The sequence below is a fragment of the Panthera pardus genome, unplaced genomic scaffold (assembly GCF_024362965.1).
Source record: "Panthera pardus isolate Hobbes unplaced genomic scaffold, ASM2436296v1 HiC_scaffold_13, whole genome shotgun sequence".
NCBI classification, from domain to species: domain Eukaryota; kingdom Metazoa; phylum Chordata; class Mammalia; order Carnivora; family Felidae; genus Panthera; species Panthera pardus.
This window is the reverse complement of record NW_026526688.1, coordinates 28551285-28568707: the sequence shown is the minus strand read 5'-3', so window position 1 is coordinate 28568707 and position 17423 is coordinate 28551285. Positions and strand designations below refer to the sequence as shown.

Here is a 17423-nt window from a genome sequence, read left to right as displayed (position 1 = left end):
TTGGCCTATCAGTTTTTTTCTTGTGGCATCTGTGTCTGGTTTTGATATCAGGCTAATGCTGGCCTCATAAAACGTGTTTGGAAGTATTCCCTTCCCCTATTTTGGAAGAGTTTGAGAAGGATCGATATTAATTCTTTTTTGAATGTTTGGTAGAATTCATCAATTAAGTTGCCTGGTCTTGGACTTTTTTTGTTGGGAGATTTTTTTTTTTTTTTTTGGATTACTGATTTTTTTTTCAATGTTTATTTATTTTGAGAGAGAGAGAGTGTGTGTGTGTGTGAGCAGGAGAGGGAGACACAGAATCCAAAGCAGGCTCCAGGCTCTGAGCTGTCAGCACAGAGCCCAATGCAGGGCTCGAATTCACAAACCGTGAGGTCATGGCCTGAGCTGAAGTCGGGTGCTCAGCCAACTGAGCCACCCAGGGGCCCCGAGATTTTTCTTATTTTTTGGTGTAGGCATTTATAGCTTTGAATTTCCATCTTAGAACTGCTTTTGCTTTATCTCATAAGTTTTGGTGTGCTGTATTTCCATTTTCTTTTGTCTCAAGGTATTTTTAATTTCTCCTTTCATTTCTTTGTTGACCCATTAGTTGTATAGTAGTATATTGTTTAGCCTCCACATGTTTAATGTGTTTTTGCATTTTTCTTCTTATAACTGATTTCTGTTTCCATACTATTGTGGTCAGAAAAGATACTTGAGGGGCACCTGGGTGGTTCAGTAGGTTAAGTGTCCAGCTTCAGCTCAGGTCATAATCTCGTGGTTTGTGAGTTTGAGCCCCATGTTGGGCTCTGTACTGACAGCACAGAGCCTGGAGCCTGCTTCGGATTCTGTGTCTTCCTCCCTCTCTGCCCCTCCCCTGCTCGCACTCTGTCTCTGTCTCTCTTTCTCAAAAGTAAACTTTAAAAAAAAAGATGATATGCTTTAGGTATTCTTAAATTTATTGAGATTTGTTTTCTGTCAAACGTGCTATCTATTCTGGAGAATGTTCCATGTGCACTTGAAAAGAATGTGTATTTTGGGGGTGCCTGGGTGGCTCAGTCGGTTAAGTGTCCGACTTTGGCCCAGGTCATGATCTCGCGATTTGTGAGTTCGAGCCCTGCGCCGGGCTCTGTGAGCCTGGAGCCTGCTTCAGATTCTGTGTCCCCTCCCCCTCTCTCTGCCCCTCTCATGCTCATACTCTGTCTCTCTCTGTCTCTCAATAATACATAAATGTTAAAAAAATTTTTTTTAAAAAGAAAATAATGTGTATTTTGCTGTGTTTGGATGATATGTTTGGTATGTATCTGTTAATTCTGCTGTCCTGATGTATTAAGGCCGGTATTTCCTTACTGATTTTCTGTCTGGATGATCTATTCATTGATATAACTGGGGTATAAACTCTACTGTTACTTTATCACTGTCAACTTATTACTTTGTTAATATTTGTTTTATGTATTTTGGTGGCCCTATGTTGGGTACAAAGATATCCTGTTTTTGGATTGATCCCTTTGTCATGATGTAATGCTGTCTTTGACTCTGTTACAGACTTTTGTAGTCTGTTTTGTCTGATATAAGTATTGCCAAGTCAGCTTCCTTTTGGTTTCCATTTGCAGAGAATGTCTTTTTCATCTCACTTTGAGTCTCTGTGTGTCTTTAGATCTTAAGTGAGTCTCTTGTAGACAGCATATACATGGGTCTTGTTTTCATCTTGTTTTGTTTTATCCTTTCAGCCACCCTATGTCTTTTGATTGGAGCATTCAGTCCATTTATATTTGAAGTAGTAATTGGTAGGTATGTACTCATTGCCATTTAATTTGTTGTTTTCTTTTTTGTTTTTGTTCTGTTTTTCTTCTTTTTTGGCTTTCTTCCCTTGTGATCATACTTTTCCTTAGTGTTTTGTTTTCCTTTCTCTTTATTTTTTAGTGTATCTCTTATAGGTATTTGGCTTGTGTTTATCATGAGGTTCATACATAGCATCCTATGTATATAGTGGTCTATCGACGTTGATGGTCATGTAAATTCAGATATGTTCTAAAAGCCCTACATTTTTACTGCCCCACCCCCCACGTTTTGTTTTTCATGTCATATTTTATATCTTATTTTTTTGTGTTCTTCGACCAATTATTGTAGGTGTAGATGATTTTATTACTTTTGTCTTTTAGCCATCACACTATATAGGTGGTTGATCTACTACCTTCACTATATGTTTACCTTTACCACTAAAATGCCTTCTTTCATAATTTTCTTCTAGTTATGGCCTTTTTATTTATAGAAGTCCCTTTAACATTTCTTATAAGGTTGGTTGGTTGTTGAACTCCTTTAACTTTTGCTTGTACGGGAAACTCTTCTCTTTCCTTCACGTCTGAGTGATAATCTTGCTGGGTAGAATAAGTTCTTGGTTTCAGGTTTTTTACTGTCATTGCTTTGAATATGTCGTACCATTCTCTTCTGGCCTTTGAATTTTTGTCTGACAAATCAACTTCTAGTCTTAGAGGGGTTCTGTAGGTTGTAAATAGTTGTTTTTGATTTTAAGAATCACTCTTCCTCTTGGGGTGCCTGGGTGGCTTAGTTGGTTAAGCATCTGACTCTTGATTTCAGCTCAGGTCATGATCTCATGGTTTGTGAGATCGAGCCCCGCTTTGGGTTTTATGCTGACAGTGCAGAACCTGCTTGGGATTCTCTCTCTCTGCCCCTCCCCTGCTTATGCTCTCTCTCTCAAAATAAATAAACCTAAAAAAAAAAAAAAAAAATCAACTTTTTAAATTGTTGATAATTGTATTCTCTCTCTCAAAATAAATAAACCTAAAAAAAAACCAACTTTTTAAATTGTTGATAATTGTATTCTAGTGTATCTTGGCATAGATCTTTTTTGGTATAGGTCTCTTTTGTTCATCTTATTGGGGACTTTCTGTATTTCCTGGACTTGGATGTCTGTTTCCTTTGCCAGGTCAGAGGAGTTTCCAGCCATTTTTTTTTTTAAGTAGGTTTCTTTCCTTTTTCTCTTCTCCTTCTGGGATCCCTATAATTTGAATATTAGTATGCTTGATGTTGTCCCAGAGGTCCCTTAAACTATCCTCATTTTTAAAAACTGTCTTTTTTCTTTTTGCTGTTCTGATTGGGTGATTTCCACTACCCTGTCTTACAAATCACTGATCCATTTTTTCTGTGTCATTTGATCTGCAGTTGATTCCCTGTACTATATTTTTCATTTCAGTTATTGTATTCTTCAGCTCTGATTTTTCAGCTCTCTTTTTAAATTTTCTCTTTGTTGAAGTTCTCACCGTGTTCACCTGTTTTTCTCCTGAGTTTAGTGAGCATTTTTATGACCATTACTTTGAACTTTTTATCTGAACTATTTTTCAAAGTATTTTATGTCATGAATAATTTATATAAATAAGAATGAAGGGATGGTGAAAAACAACTTTATTGGAAATTTTTATAAGATTTTAACATAGCAAACTTCTGTATCAAGTGTATTTTGGCAAACACATCAGAAAGATGAAAGAATACTATTACACGTCTTTTTAGGAAAGTGAAATGGCAAAGGTTCATATCACATAGTATTGTACAGTGAATTCCTTCTTGTTGAAAAACTAACTGAAGGAAAATACCTTATATATTTAAGCCCTTAGCAATATGTCAATCATTGATTCTTAAGCTTGAGGTGGTTCATCTGTGGTATTGTCGTCCAAAGACTCACAGGTTTAGATTTTATTTCTATAATGAATTTCACCATCATCAGAGTCTAGAGTGAGTGCTACTATCAGGCTTTCTGTATTCTTGTTCTCATTCATTAATAATGGTGAAGTATCTTCCGTCAGTTTTCTTGTCATTGCTCTAAGGAGCAGAAAATAAAAAATTCTGAACTGTCAAATATTTAATGAAAGCTAAAAGACAGCAAAGACCACTCTGTAGTCTTTATATCTTCTGAAAGATAATGCAATAGTTTGGCAGTGCAATAACACAAATTGAATCACACTTCTAAGTGATAGAATTTCACTGTTTCACTATTATATCACACTTGTAGGTGATATAACCTTTCTTTCCTTTTTTAAAAAAAACTTTTAACTATTTATTTAGAATGTTTATTTATTTATTTATTGAGAGGGGGAGAGAAAGCTGGGGAGGGCAGAGGGGGGGCGGGGAGAGAGAAACCCAAGCAGGCTCCATGCTGTCAGCAAAGAGCCCAATGTGGGGCTCAAAACCATGAACCATGAGATGATGAGCTGAAATCAAGAGTCAGACACTTAAACTGACTGAGCCAGTCAGGTGCCCCACTATTTTAGCTTTTTAAAGCATAATTGGAAATTGCTAATGGTAAATAAGTGGCAAAATATTTTAAAGTAGAGGGAAAGTAAGAACACTAAGATCACACAGTTTTTCTTAGATTAATAAAAGGCTCCAGTGGACCTACATTAAATTGCAACATAGGTTGGATATTTTCAAAAATAAGGTTTCTTTTTGTACTTTGGAAATCTCTAAGAATAAAACTCTTGAAATATCAATACATAAAAGTAGTGAGAATTGCTCATTGAAAGAAATTTGAGAATTAAAATTGGGTGTAGTAGACCCTAATGGTATACTGAAGGTTAAAAGAAATAGGAGTCCTGGGGCACCTGGGTGGCTCAGTCAGTTAAGTGTCCAACTCTTGGTTTTGGCTCAGGTCATGATCTCACGGTCATGGTTTCAAGCATTGCATTGGGGTGCATGCTGACAGCGCTGAGCCTGCTTAGGGTTCTCTCTCCTCTCTCTTTGCCCCTCCCTGGTGCACACGTGCTCGTGCGCTCTCTCTCTCTCTCTCTCTCTCTCTCTCTCTCTCTCAAATAGACTTAAAAGGACTACTACTTTTTTTTTTTTATTAAAAAAAAAAATTTTGTTGGGGGGAGGTGATTTGGAAGTTAACTGAAAAAAATTTGTTTTTTTGTCTTTTAAGGCTTTGGGGGACCAGATACTATTTGTAAATCGTCCTGATAAAAAGAAAATTCTTTTCTTCAATGATAAGAGCTGTCAGTTTTCTGTGGATGAAGGTGAGCCTTTCTGTTTAGTTTTCAAATATTACAAATACAGGGTGACAAATTTATATTTATAATCCTATTATAGGTGTGCCTGGGTGGCTCAGTCAGTTAAGCGTCCTACTTCTGCTCAGGTCATGATTTCATTGTTCATGAGTTTGAGCCCCATGTCCGTCTCTGTTGTGAGAGCTCAGAGCCTGGAGCCTGTGATTCTGTGTCTCCTCTCTCTGCCCTTCCCCCGCTCCTTGCTCTGTCTCTTTCTCAAAAGTAACATTATAATCCTATGTTAACAAATTTTGTAGTAGTGCTTTTTTAGTCTTATCTTTTAGAACACAACTAATCTTCTAACATATTGTTTCTGAGAATGCAATTTGAAATATGAATTTGAAAGATTTTAGGTTATTTGTACTTGTAATCATATAGTAGGTTAGATATTTTATGCTTATATGTCAGCTGTACCAGTTTATTTCTTTATTTCCATTATTTTACAAATACTACATATCTTGATAGGAGAGCTTGATGCAGGATGGGAAAAAGAACAAAATTCTGTTGGTGACTAATATTAAATAATTTATGAGCTGATTATCAGATTGGATAGGGAAGATGACTTTTTTCTCTGACTCTTGTAGAGTCAGGTGCTAATAAGCTTATGGTGAATCTTATACTAAATGTGTGGGTGCCTGTGCTTGGATTTTAATTAAAAATACTTCATTAATACTTGTCAGGTAAAATAGTTAAACAAGGGTTTAGTCATGGGAAATCTATACCTATACAAGTAGAAATTCTCACTTAGGGACACTGGGTGTCTCAGTTGGTTAAGCGACTAACTTCAGCTCAGGTCATAATCTCGCAGTTTGTGATTTGGAGCCCCACGTTGGGCTCTGTGCTGACAGCTCAGAACCCGGAGCCTGCTTCGGATTCTGTGTCTCCTGTCTCTCTTTGACCCTCCCCTGCTTGTGCTCTGTTTCTCTCTCAAAAATAAATAAATAAATAAAAATTCTCATTTAAACAAGTGTGAGACTGTACTGTAAGTTTGTATTAATTTTGAACTAAAAAGGCAAGAAAAGAATTAAACACCATTTTAATTATAAAATTTGAAAAGTAATACAAACTTACACCAGAATATCTTAACATTATAGAATTACATAAAATAAAAAAGTAGTATTAAATTCCAAATAGTGAAACTATTGTTATGCATGCCTGGTAGTCCTAGTGGCTTTCGTTTATTGTATTAAATAAAAGAGTTTCTATTGAAGGAATAATTTTGTATAAAAATGCACATATAATTCTTGTCCCTTTAGTAGCCCAAAGATGTCTTATGATTTTGTAATTTTTGCAATAGCTCTTAAGTTTTTCTTTTATTTGTTATCTGGCTGCAGATATTAGGCTTGTGGTGCTTGTAGATAGGAGTTCAGTCAACCTGAAGTTACGCAGATGACCATGATTTGTTTTAGGAAGTAGAATGTTGTGTTTTGTTGGAAAATCGTGATTGAGAGTACCTTATATATAGTTGGTTCTCAATAAATGTTTTTTACTGTAAATAAAAAATTTCAAAGCATTCCAGTTATTCTGTATTGCGCTTTCTAATAAATAAAGTAAGCTTTCTGTGTGTCAATAAGGTAGTATTGACCTTCTATACACTGTAGTGATACTCATTTAAGAAAGTTTGGCTTAGCAGTTTTCATATTGCTTGAGTTGCTTTTTGAAAACTTTTATAAATGTCATACTGATTTGACACTTTGAAAAAACATAGCGGTGGACTTGATCCTTAAGATATTTACAAGTTTAAAAAAAATAGCTGATTCCTTTATTCTTTGGCATAGCTAATCCATTTGAAAGCAATTTGCAGTATTAAAAAAAATCACAAGTATCACGTGTTCCAATAGGAAGATCTTACAATGAAAAGCAGATACATTTTTCCTTTCATTAAGTGGAGGCCCTTTCATTTGTGGCCATACTTAACTGGATTTACTTAAAATTTTTTTGTTTTTAGTGTTTATTTTGAGAGAGAGACAGAGTGTGAGTTGGGGAGGAGCAGAGAGAGAGAGAGAGGGAGATACAGAATCTGAAGCAGGCTTCAGGCTCTGAGCTATCAGCACAGAGCCCAGTGAGGGGCTCGAACTCACAAACCGTGAGATTGTGACCTGAGCTGAAGTCGGACGCTTACCAACTGAGCCACCCAGGCGCCCCTAACTGGATTTATTTTAATTCTTTGAGTGGTTTTCCCCTTATAATATGCTTATATTTTTATTTCTTGATTTTTCAGCTTGAAGTTTTCTTATCATGTTGCTGATTCCACCTGCTGTCTCTCTTCTTCACTTTCTAATATAGTATAGCACTAGTTTAGTTCCCCCTACCATTTTTCTTGATACCTTTATCAATCAAAATAATTGAACGTTCTCTGGGAATTTTTAGTATTCTGCTCTGCAGATGGCAGCATGGTGTAGCATATCTGCTCTGTTATGTAGATGTGTAATTTGAGGCAAATGTTGAGGTTGCAGTAGCTCGCTAAGAATAGCATGGACCTCTAGGTTTTCTTGGTAAAATTTCATTGGAGAAATTTTAGGAGTATACTTAATTTCCGCTGTAATCCTCACACTAAACATTATACCAAGCCATTATTTTCTGTCCCCTGTTGCGATTTTTCTGTGGATATCACTGTTTTAACTTTGCTCAGCCTTTTCCTGTTTGCGTTATCTTTTTCTAAAGTTCTATTCTTTAAAATTATCCCTATTTTCATTTGCTGTTTTATATGGCCTTTGTTGGCTTAAACTCTTCCCATCTCCTTATTACTTGGTTTATAAGGACAAGATGAGGATTTTCACTTTTTTTACCCAGATTATAAAAGTAACCATTATATGCTTGTTTGTAAAATCATACACATTTAGAAGTAAGTTGTGTAAATTGTTTGATGTTTATTTTTCTAATTTTCTAATTTGCTTTTTCTCTGTTGGAGATATTCTATAATGCCATATGGTTATTTAGTGTTCCATTATATAAGTGTACCTGATAAATGGATTTTTAAGTATTTAATAATGCTGCAGCAAATATTCTTACACACCTTACATGCTGGATATGTGTATGTATTTTTTATGTTATGAAATAGCTGTATATATCTGGAGATATTGGGAAGGTAAATTGACAGATTATGCATCTATTAAGATCTTTGTTGTTTCTGACTTACTTAATATATGTTGAAATATATTACTAGATTTCCTAATAGTGAACTGTCCTTACACTCCTAGAATAACCCTTTTTTTATGTTCTATATTTCTGGATTCTTTTCCTGTATATTAAGGATTTTTGCTTCAGTATTCAGTGTTCTCTTTTTTGTTTACTTTCTCAGGATTTGTTTTGTGTGTGATGCTGGATACATCCAAACAGAAGTACTGTTTTTCCTTCCTTCCATCATTCCTGTCCTTTTCCTTCCCTTTCCCATTCTTTCCTTGTGAGAATATTCAATTCCTTGAAGATTTGAACACGAAAACTCATGCATGCATGTGTCTGGCTGTGGCTGCTTTGATAGCATTCTTCATATCTTCTTTGGTTATGTCCTTCATAAAGTTTCCTACCTTGTGAATTTTTGGCAATGTGTTCTTTCCTAAAATCACTTTTAATTTTCAAATTTAATAGCATATGCTTTTGCAGAGTGTGGCCCTAGAACGTGTTTAATTTTTTTGTGTAATTTTCCCTTTTTATTGCTAACTTTTTGTATTTGGGCATTCTCCCTTATTTCTGTATTATGCTGTTGGTTTATCTATTTTACTTTTGTTGTTGTGTTTTTGTTTTAAGGGAAAATACAATCAGATCACCTTTTACATACTAAATTTTGATTGATTACTTCATATGAGCAGTGACTGAGCAAACATTAAAATCTGCCATCGCCTTTTGGTTGTTAATTTTGCCAGTACTTCCTGTATGTTTTCCTGCAGAGTTTTTAGCTTATAAACATTCTTGACAATCCTAGTTTAAGGACTGTATCCATAAACATTATAAAGCATCCCCTCTTGGTTGTAGTTCATATTTTTTTTTACTTTAAAGTCTGACTTTATCTCATTATTCTTTTAATCCCTTGCCCTTTTTTTTGACTAATATATTTTTGCCCATTTTTTTGTACCCTGTCTTTTGTTTATATATTTCCTTTGTAGTTGACATACAGTCGTTTTTAACCTTTTGAAATGTCATTTTATATTTATTATCTTTAATACGTGATATATTCGCCCCATTATTTGTTTGGAAATTATATAATTTGGGGGGGGGGCTCTTTTGTGTATATAAAGTGATTCTCTTTATATCTCTAAGTAATTTGCTTAAACTTATTGGTATCATTTTATCAACTTTGTTCTTTTGTTTTTATTTTCTGATTGACACTTTTTGAGATTTGGTAATGGTCTATTATAGTGTATTCATGAATTCATTTATTCAACAAATATTTACTGATGTCCTATTATATGCCCCAGTCATTTTGTTAAATATAGGGATACAGTAGTGAACAAGGTAGACCATTCTCTGCCTTTGTGGGGTTTATATTCTAAAGGATAAAGTAGACAATACAAAAAATAAAAATGATTACAGATTGTATCAAATTCTAAGAAAGAGACAAATGTAGTATGTGCAAGCCAGTAAAGCCATGGGGGATAGAGCTCAGAGAAGACCGCCATGGATGGAGGAGCCATGGAATGAGGTGGAGCCAGCCTTGCAAAGTACCAGAATGGTGCCCATGTGTGTGCTGTTGTGGGGGAAGTGGGGTTCAAGCAGAGAATAGTGAAGGCAAAGGTTGTAGTAAAGACTTTGATTTTTTTCCCAGACTAGTGGTTTTTAATCCTTTATTCATCAGATTCAATGGGCCTTGAGTAACAAATACTTTGTAACATCTTCTTTGCTCTTATAAAATGAAATTTCAAGATGATACAACCTACTTTTAGACATAATTTCTTAGAAGTCAGTATAATACTGGGATGCCTGGCTGGCTCAGTCGGTAGAGCATGTGACTCTTAACCTCAGGGTTGTGAGCCCCACATTGGGCATAGAACTTCTTTAAAAAACAAAACAAAACAAAACAAAACAAAACAAAACAAAAAACTATAATACCCTAACTGTAACAGAAAGGAGAAATAAAAGGAATTGATTTATATTTTACAAAAAATTTATTTCAATATTTTTAATATTGAATCTGTTCAAGCACATATTAGAATATAAAAAGAATATAAATAATATAGTTGTTGACCTTTATGTGTAGAGTATGGGATGCGATGGCTACAGATGGACCAGTACAAGTGTCATGATGCAATAGCAACCTATATACCATGATCAGTGTTTTCCTTAAGTGGTAAAGAACTCTTGGCAAAGGTCTGCAAAATACAAAGTGAAGTTTTTCTGTGACTTGCAAAGGTTAATCATACTGTATTCTCTGTATAATATATCTTGTATGTTGCTAGGAAATCATGTGTATATTAAACCACTATAAAAAGTACTTTATATTGTATATAGAATTTGGTTGTAGGCTCAGTTTGTTATCATAAACTGATGTTTTTCATTAATCTTTATACTTTCAAAGAAGGATGGCTGGAGGAAGAAAGGTTTTTCAGCAGTGGCAGTATTGATATTTGGAGCTGGGTGATCTTTTTTTTTTTTGGCGTTAGGATTGTTATTCTGTATTGTAGATGTTTTGTAGAATCCCTGGCTGCTTTAGATGTCACTGCCATACCTTTCCTTACAGCGCGACGACTAAAAATGTACCCAGATATTACCAAATGTTTCCCCAGGAGGCAAAACTACTTGGGTTGAGAATTCTGTTGAAGGTACGATTTATGTTTATAAAATAGACAACAGTTAATTAAGATACGTTGTCTTCAAGCTTCTTTTCATGAATTTTTTGATTCAGCACATTCACTGATACAACGGATGTCCAGGTGAATAAGGTTTCTGTTCGTGAGCTCACCTAAGACAGAGGGAAGATTGACATAGGAACTCATATAGTAGCTCTTGCATACTGTCATTGTGATGTTCATACAGTGGTGTAGAGACCCTGGGGGAACTTCCTAGGAACTTCAGAGGTGAGACAGTGTTCTTTTAGTTGAAATTGTCAGTATGGCATAAATCACTAATTTAAAAAAAACCTGAGTCTTTGCTAATGGTATAAACAGAAGGCCCCCTGAAAATTGATGCATATCATAATATTTATCTTCCTTGCTCTTTTTTCATATTTTACTCAAAATGGTTTGTCCTGATTGTATTGATGAAGATTTTTGTTTTAGCCCAGTAGGTGGCAGTCATAGCTAGAGATGAAATCTTGAATGATGACGCTTTCAGTCATGCTTAAGATTACCCTTCATTTTATCTGTAAATAGAAGCAAATGTCCTAAAATGAGATGTAGCAAACAAGTAAGGAGAGAGTTTATTTGTAGTAATTTAAAAAAATCAAATAGGTAAGTGAACGCAGCGTAGCTGAACTTAGGTATATGTCTTATTTCACAAAAGCATTTCCTTATATCAGGATCGTATTCATTTAGAGGCAGTATAAATGCAGTGGTTAAGAGGATGGTTTGAATAGTTAACTGGTGGTTTATATCTTAGTTTTGCTCCTTGTTTGCTTAGACAAGATACTTCTGAGATTCCTTATCTATAAAATAGGAGTAACGGTATCTGTCTTGTCCTTATGATAATTAAATGAGTTAATATGAAAGTTCTTAGAGCTTGGAACAGAGCCTGGCACATAGTAAGAATAGTAGTAACAGTAATATTAGCTATTATTAGTAGAATTAGAAATACCAAATAGTACCAAAATATTAGGTGTTTAAATCTTACCTGATTATTTATTCACATTTCCTTAGCTCTCTGGCTGATTGACTAAGTGGATCTGTAGTTTTGTGTTTTGTTACATAGCAGAGAGCCAGAGCCAGTTTAGCAGTCTGAAGCCACATTTGTGCTGATCTTTTGCGGAAACATAACGTTAATTGGTGTTCCTGGTGACAAGTCCAGTGACAATGCTGATTTTTCTTTCATTGCTGCTATTTTCTTTTCTACCTGGAAGCTTAAACAATTTAAACTTTATCCTTCCAATATAGGACTTCTCTCAGAAACTCTCTTCCTAGAGCTCTGGTGCTGTTTTATTTAGTTCATTATTTTTTAATGGCTATATAGTATTCCATTTTATGGATGTGCTTTAAAACAGTTTTTCCGATGCTCCACAGATGGAAATTTAATTTTTGTTTTCCTATATGCTATTATAAATAATGCTTAATACTTACACATAAATATATGTGCACTTGCCTCATTATTTCAATATTGTAGTTTTCTTGAAATAGAATTGTGAGATCAGAAGGTAAGCGATATTTAAAAAATTTTCTTTTCCTTAAAAAAATTTTTTTTAATGTTTATTTTTAAGAGAGAGAGAGAGAGACACACACACATGCAGAATCCAAAGCAGGCGCTAGGCTCCAGGCTGACAGCACAGAGCCTGATGCAGAACTCTAACCCACCAACTGTGAGATCATGACCTGAGCCAAAGTCAGACACTCAACTGACTGAGCCACCCAGACACCCCTAAAAAATTTTCAATACTTTGCCTAATGCCTTTTGTAAAGTTTGCACCAATATTTTGGGACCAAATTACCCCTTCACAGCAGTATATGGAAAAGTATCCATTTCTTTACCCTCACCAGTACCAGATGTTTTTAGTTGTCTTTGCCAGGCTCATAGAAAATAAAGATTATCTTGAATGTATTTTTCTTGCAATGACTTTATAAAATTAAGAAAAACAAGATTATTTCTCTTTGTACCTCTGTCAACTATACATTTTCTGTCCCCCCCCCCCCCCATACATTAAAATGTAATTAAATTTCGGATCCTGTGGAATCCTGCCTCTAAAATTTGGCCCTGCTTTCCAGTGTTCATCTTAAGTATTTGTGCAGCTGTGATACATTTATATAGTACATGTAATACTTAAATACTGCAACAGGACTAAGCTAAGGAAAGGCAGGGATTAATGTAGAAATGTTTTATTGAAAAATAACAAAGACATTGAAGAGTTTTTTTATTCAGGGATTTTCCTCTGAAAATAGCTCAAGCATCACTTTTCTAGCAAAAGAAAGTAGTTAAATTTTGTTTTAATGTACTTTCAATTCCATTGTGCCATTAAAATTTATATTGTATATTCTTTTTGGTGGTACATTAATATATATATTAGCTTTCTAGACCATTGCTGTTCCTTTTAATAGGTATCATTACCTATGTAATTGTGTCTGAAGAGGCCTGAAGTATATGAGCTCTGTACAAATCAAGGTAGAACATCGCAGTAGTTTGTCTTTCAAAGAACTGAACCTTTACGATGCTGGTAACATAGATGCTTGGTAAAAAGTGAATTGACTGAAATTTACCATTGAGTAAAAGAGGTTTTTCTCATCTACACTTTTATTCTCTTTATCTTTTTTTCTTCTACAAGAGAAAAGTATACAGTTTAATTGTTATCCATTTATATTCTGTAATACTTACTCTAAATAAATGAATACAATTTTTACACATTGGTAGCTAGAATTTAACAAGTTATGGGTTAAAATGCCTGAACTACTTTGTGGGTGGCATACTTCCTTCAGCAGTTGTGGTAAATTAGACATATAAAATTCTGGTTTGGTATAGATTTTAAAACAGTATTGTGTGCTTTCTTGGAATTAGAGTGATGTTTTTATTGCTGACTTGGAAGTCTGACCTGAAGCTGTTTTCTCTCACATAATCCTGTAGCGAGCACAGCTAGTTGCATTAATCACATTGTTCATTGCAGAAAAAGTGGATAGTTGGGGACTTCTGGTTTCTACTTAAAATGGAGAAAGCTGGTCAAAGCACTGTTCCACCCCTATAGCAATAATAATAAGCCCTAGACAACTGCAGATTTATACCCGAATCCATCAGAGAGCTGAGGTTCCAGGGCAACCACTTAACCTGAAATCTAAGGAAAGATGGGTACCTCCAAGAAAAGAAGGGATGCAAACACTTGTTTACTTGAGACAGATACAGAATGAACACCAATCAGAAGAATTCAGTTAAACGTTTTAATGAATTGCTGCTGGCTTAAATTGGACTGGTGGGAAGATGTAGAATCCTTGGGGGCCGTGAACGCATGGGAATTCACAGCTACTTGCAGGCTCTTTTCCACAGATTTCACTGGATGCTAACAAAGGATCGAGCCTGGTGGGGGGCGGGGTGTAGATGCTTCAGGAAAGACATGAAGCCCTGTCTTAGTTCTTCCTGCCTCTCTACTGTGTGACCAAAGCCTTAAACTGTGGTTTGAATAGAGCAGAAAGAAAACCTTCCACCCCTAAGGAAGGGGCAGGAATATGTCCTGGGCCCAGAACTTTAGCAGAGAGGGATGGGCAGGAACATCGAGAAGGCCACAGGCCAGCTACCTAGAACATAGTACTTGGCTACGACCAAGGCTTAATCAGAATTTCAGAGAGCTACCACCCCGTACCAGGCTAAGAGTTGTAGAGTAATGGATAACAGTGGAATTCTGTGAGAGTTGCAAGAGCTTGGAGGCAGACAGACCATAATGAGATACAGCATAAACAGAAGACCTAGAACTGCAGATTGAGTAGACGTTGAGAAAAACTTTGGCAAACAAGCCTCTACCCTAAACACAAGGTGTGACTAGAGCAGTTTGAAGCCTGTGGTGCGTTATGGGTATCTATAGCAGCAACAGATTCCAAACCAAGCTCATGTTCTGACAATAGAATGACTCTACCTTGACACATTAAAGGCCTAGCAGAAGCAAGGTCATGGTCCTATCCAGACACAAAAACTAGTTGTCTCAGTCTCAGATTTCCTACAGAAGATACCCTGTTTTCATTACACACACACACACACACACACACACACACACACACACACACACACATATAAAATAAAAAGAAGGAGAGGAATACAGTATTGAGACAGGGAATTAAACTTCTTAGGACACAAGTACTGGAAATTGTTAGACACGGAATTTAAGATAACTATGATTTATATGTTAAGGCCTCTGGTGTTGAAAAGGCAGGCAATGTGTACAGTCAGGTAGGATATTGGAGCGCCTGGGTCGGTTATGTGTCCGACTTTGGCTCAGGTCATGATCTCGCAGTCCATGGGTTTGAGCCCCGTGTCAGGCTCTGTGCTGACAGCTGAGAGCCTGGAGCCTGCTTTGGATTCTGTGTCTCCCCCTTTCTCTGCCCCTTCCCCACTCATGCTCTCTCTCTCTCCATCTCTCAAAAATGAATAAACGTTAAAAAAAAATAAAAAAAGATGAAGTAGGATATTTCAAAGAGGCATGATAAGAAAATCAAATGAAAAGTTTAGAAGTGAAAAACACAGTAACAGACAAAAGAACTCATCAGTAAATTTGGCATAACCAAAGGAAGAATCTGTAAACTTGAACATAGACCCATATGAATTATCTAAACTAAAATACAAACAGAAAACTGAAAAAATAGAACACCCATTAGCTATGAGATAATATCAAGTGGTCTGAATATGTAATTTAAATCTCAGAAGGAAAATAGGACAAAAGAAATAATGGCCAAGGATTTTGAAAAACTAATGATAGACACCAAAGATTGAAGAAGCTCAGAGAATTTAAGGAAGATAATCCCCCAAAACAAATGACAGAAAAACAGCAGACATTTATATTCAAAATGCTGAAAGTTGAAGATGATGACAAAATACTGATGGGAGTTAGAGGAGGAAGCTCTTTACAGAGGAAAGAATTGTCATTTGAATCTATGGAAACCTGAAGACAATGCAATCACATCTCTAAAGAATCAAAAGGGAAAAAAATTTCAACCTAGAATTCTGTACCCAGCAGAAAGTCTGTCCATGTATTTGTTTGTTTGTTTGTTTAAAAATGTTTTATTTTTGAGAGAGTGTCAAGAGTGCGAGCGGGGGTGTGGGGGGTGGTGGGGGAGCAGAGAGAGAAGGAGACACAGAGTCTGAAGCTAGCTCCAGGCTCTGAGCTGTCAGCACAGAGCCTGACGCAGGGCTTGAACTCACAAGCTGTGAGATCATGACCTGACCCAAAGTCTGACGCTTAACCGACTGAGCCCCCCAGGCACCCAAAAACGGTCTTTTAAAAATGAAGGAGAGGGGCGCCTGGGTGGCTCAGTCGGTTAAGCGGCCGACTTCGGCTCAGGTCATGATCTCACGGTCCGTGAATTCGAGCCCCGCGTCGGGCTCTGTGCTGCCAGCTCAGAGCCTGGAGCCTGTTTCAGATTCTGTGTCTCCCTCTCTCTGACCCTCCCCTGTTCATGCTCTGTCTCTCCCTGTCTCAAAAATAAAATAAAGTGTTAAAAAAAAAAAATTAAAAAAAAAAAAATGAAGGAGAACTGGTCTCTCAGAGTAATATTCTGTCAGTATCACAGAAACTGAGATAAGTCATTGTCATTAGACCTGCATTAACATATAATAATGATTTCTGGTAAGGAAATTACTTTTAAATTACATTTAAAAATGTCTAATAAAAATTCATTCTTGGGGTGCCTGGGTGGCTCAGTCAGTTAAGCATTCAACTGCAGCTCAGGTCACAATCTCACAGTTCATGAGTTCAAGCCCTGCGTTAGGCTCTGTGTGGACAGCTCAGAGCCTAGAGCCTACTTTGGATTCTGTGTCTCCCTCTCTCTCTGCCGGTCCCCTGCTTGTGCTCTCTTTCACTCAAAAATAAACATTTAAAAAAAAATTAAAAATATTTTAGTAATTGCTTTGAAAGATAGCTGACTATAAAGCAAAAGTAATAGAAATCTATTTTATGTTTACAGCAAATAAAAAAGTAAAGGTTATGACAGCTCAAAGGTCAGAGGGAAGACTATTATAACATCTTTACATTACATGTGAACTGGTTTAATTTACTTGTAGCTACACTGGGATTAATTAAGACATGTATTATAAATCTTAGGACAACCACTAAAACCATTGTTTTCAAAAAATAAGTAACCGCAGTTAAAAATACTGTATTGTACATTTGAAAGTTAAGAGAGTAGATCTTAAAAGTTGTCATCACAAGGGAAAAAATTGTGTGGTGATGGGTGTTTAATTACTGTGGCAGTCATTTTGCACATAACAAATCATTGTGTTTTATACCTAAGCTTAATACAGTTTTAAGTGTCAGTTAAGTACTCAATAAAAAAATGCATGGATAAGGTGCTAATAGCAGATATAAAATGTAATCAGAAAAAATACATTCAGTTAATCTACATGAACACAGAAACAGAAGGAAAAAACAAGGAGTACACGGAACAAATAGAAACAGGTGATAGATTTTATTCCAACCATATTAATAATTATGTTAAATGTAAATCATGTAAATATACGAATTAAGACAGATTTCCATCTGTTTAAACGTCCAAAATCATCTAACATACTTTTCACTGTTAAACTGTTCAAACATAATTAAGGCAGATGTAAATTGTCTAC

General features: G+C 35.8%; 1 protein-coding gene and 1 long non-coding RNA gene across 5 annotated transcripts in view; one reads left to right on the top strand and one right to left on the bottom strand.

Annotated features, from left to right (window-relative positions):
* Positions 1-17423, top strand: part of GTF2E2 (general transcription factor IIE subunit 2) — a 79498-nt gene that overhangs the window by 49500 nt on the left and 12575 nt on the right. For 3 of the 4 annotated variants that reach the window (XM_019466828.2, XM_019466827.2, XM_053900930.1), the window contains exon 6: positions 4913-5006. In XM_019466828.2, coding sequence (XP_019322373.1) covers positions 4913-5006 — 94 coding nt within the window. Of the gene's footprint in view, positions 1-4912; positions 5007-10710; positions 10793-17423 lie in introns of all 4 variants that reach the window. The other variant, XM_019466830.2, reaches the window with a different exon arrangement.
* On the bottom strand, positions 10597-12371 carry LOC128776503 (uncharacterized). Its single transcript, XR_008421580.1, has 2 exons — positions 11799-12371; positions 10597-11331 (listed from the first exon to the last, which is right to left on the bottom strand). It is a non-coding gene; the product is annotated as an uncharacterized LOC128776503 (long non-coding RNA).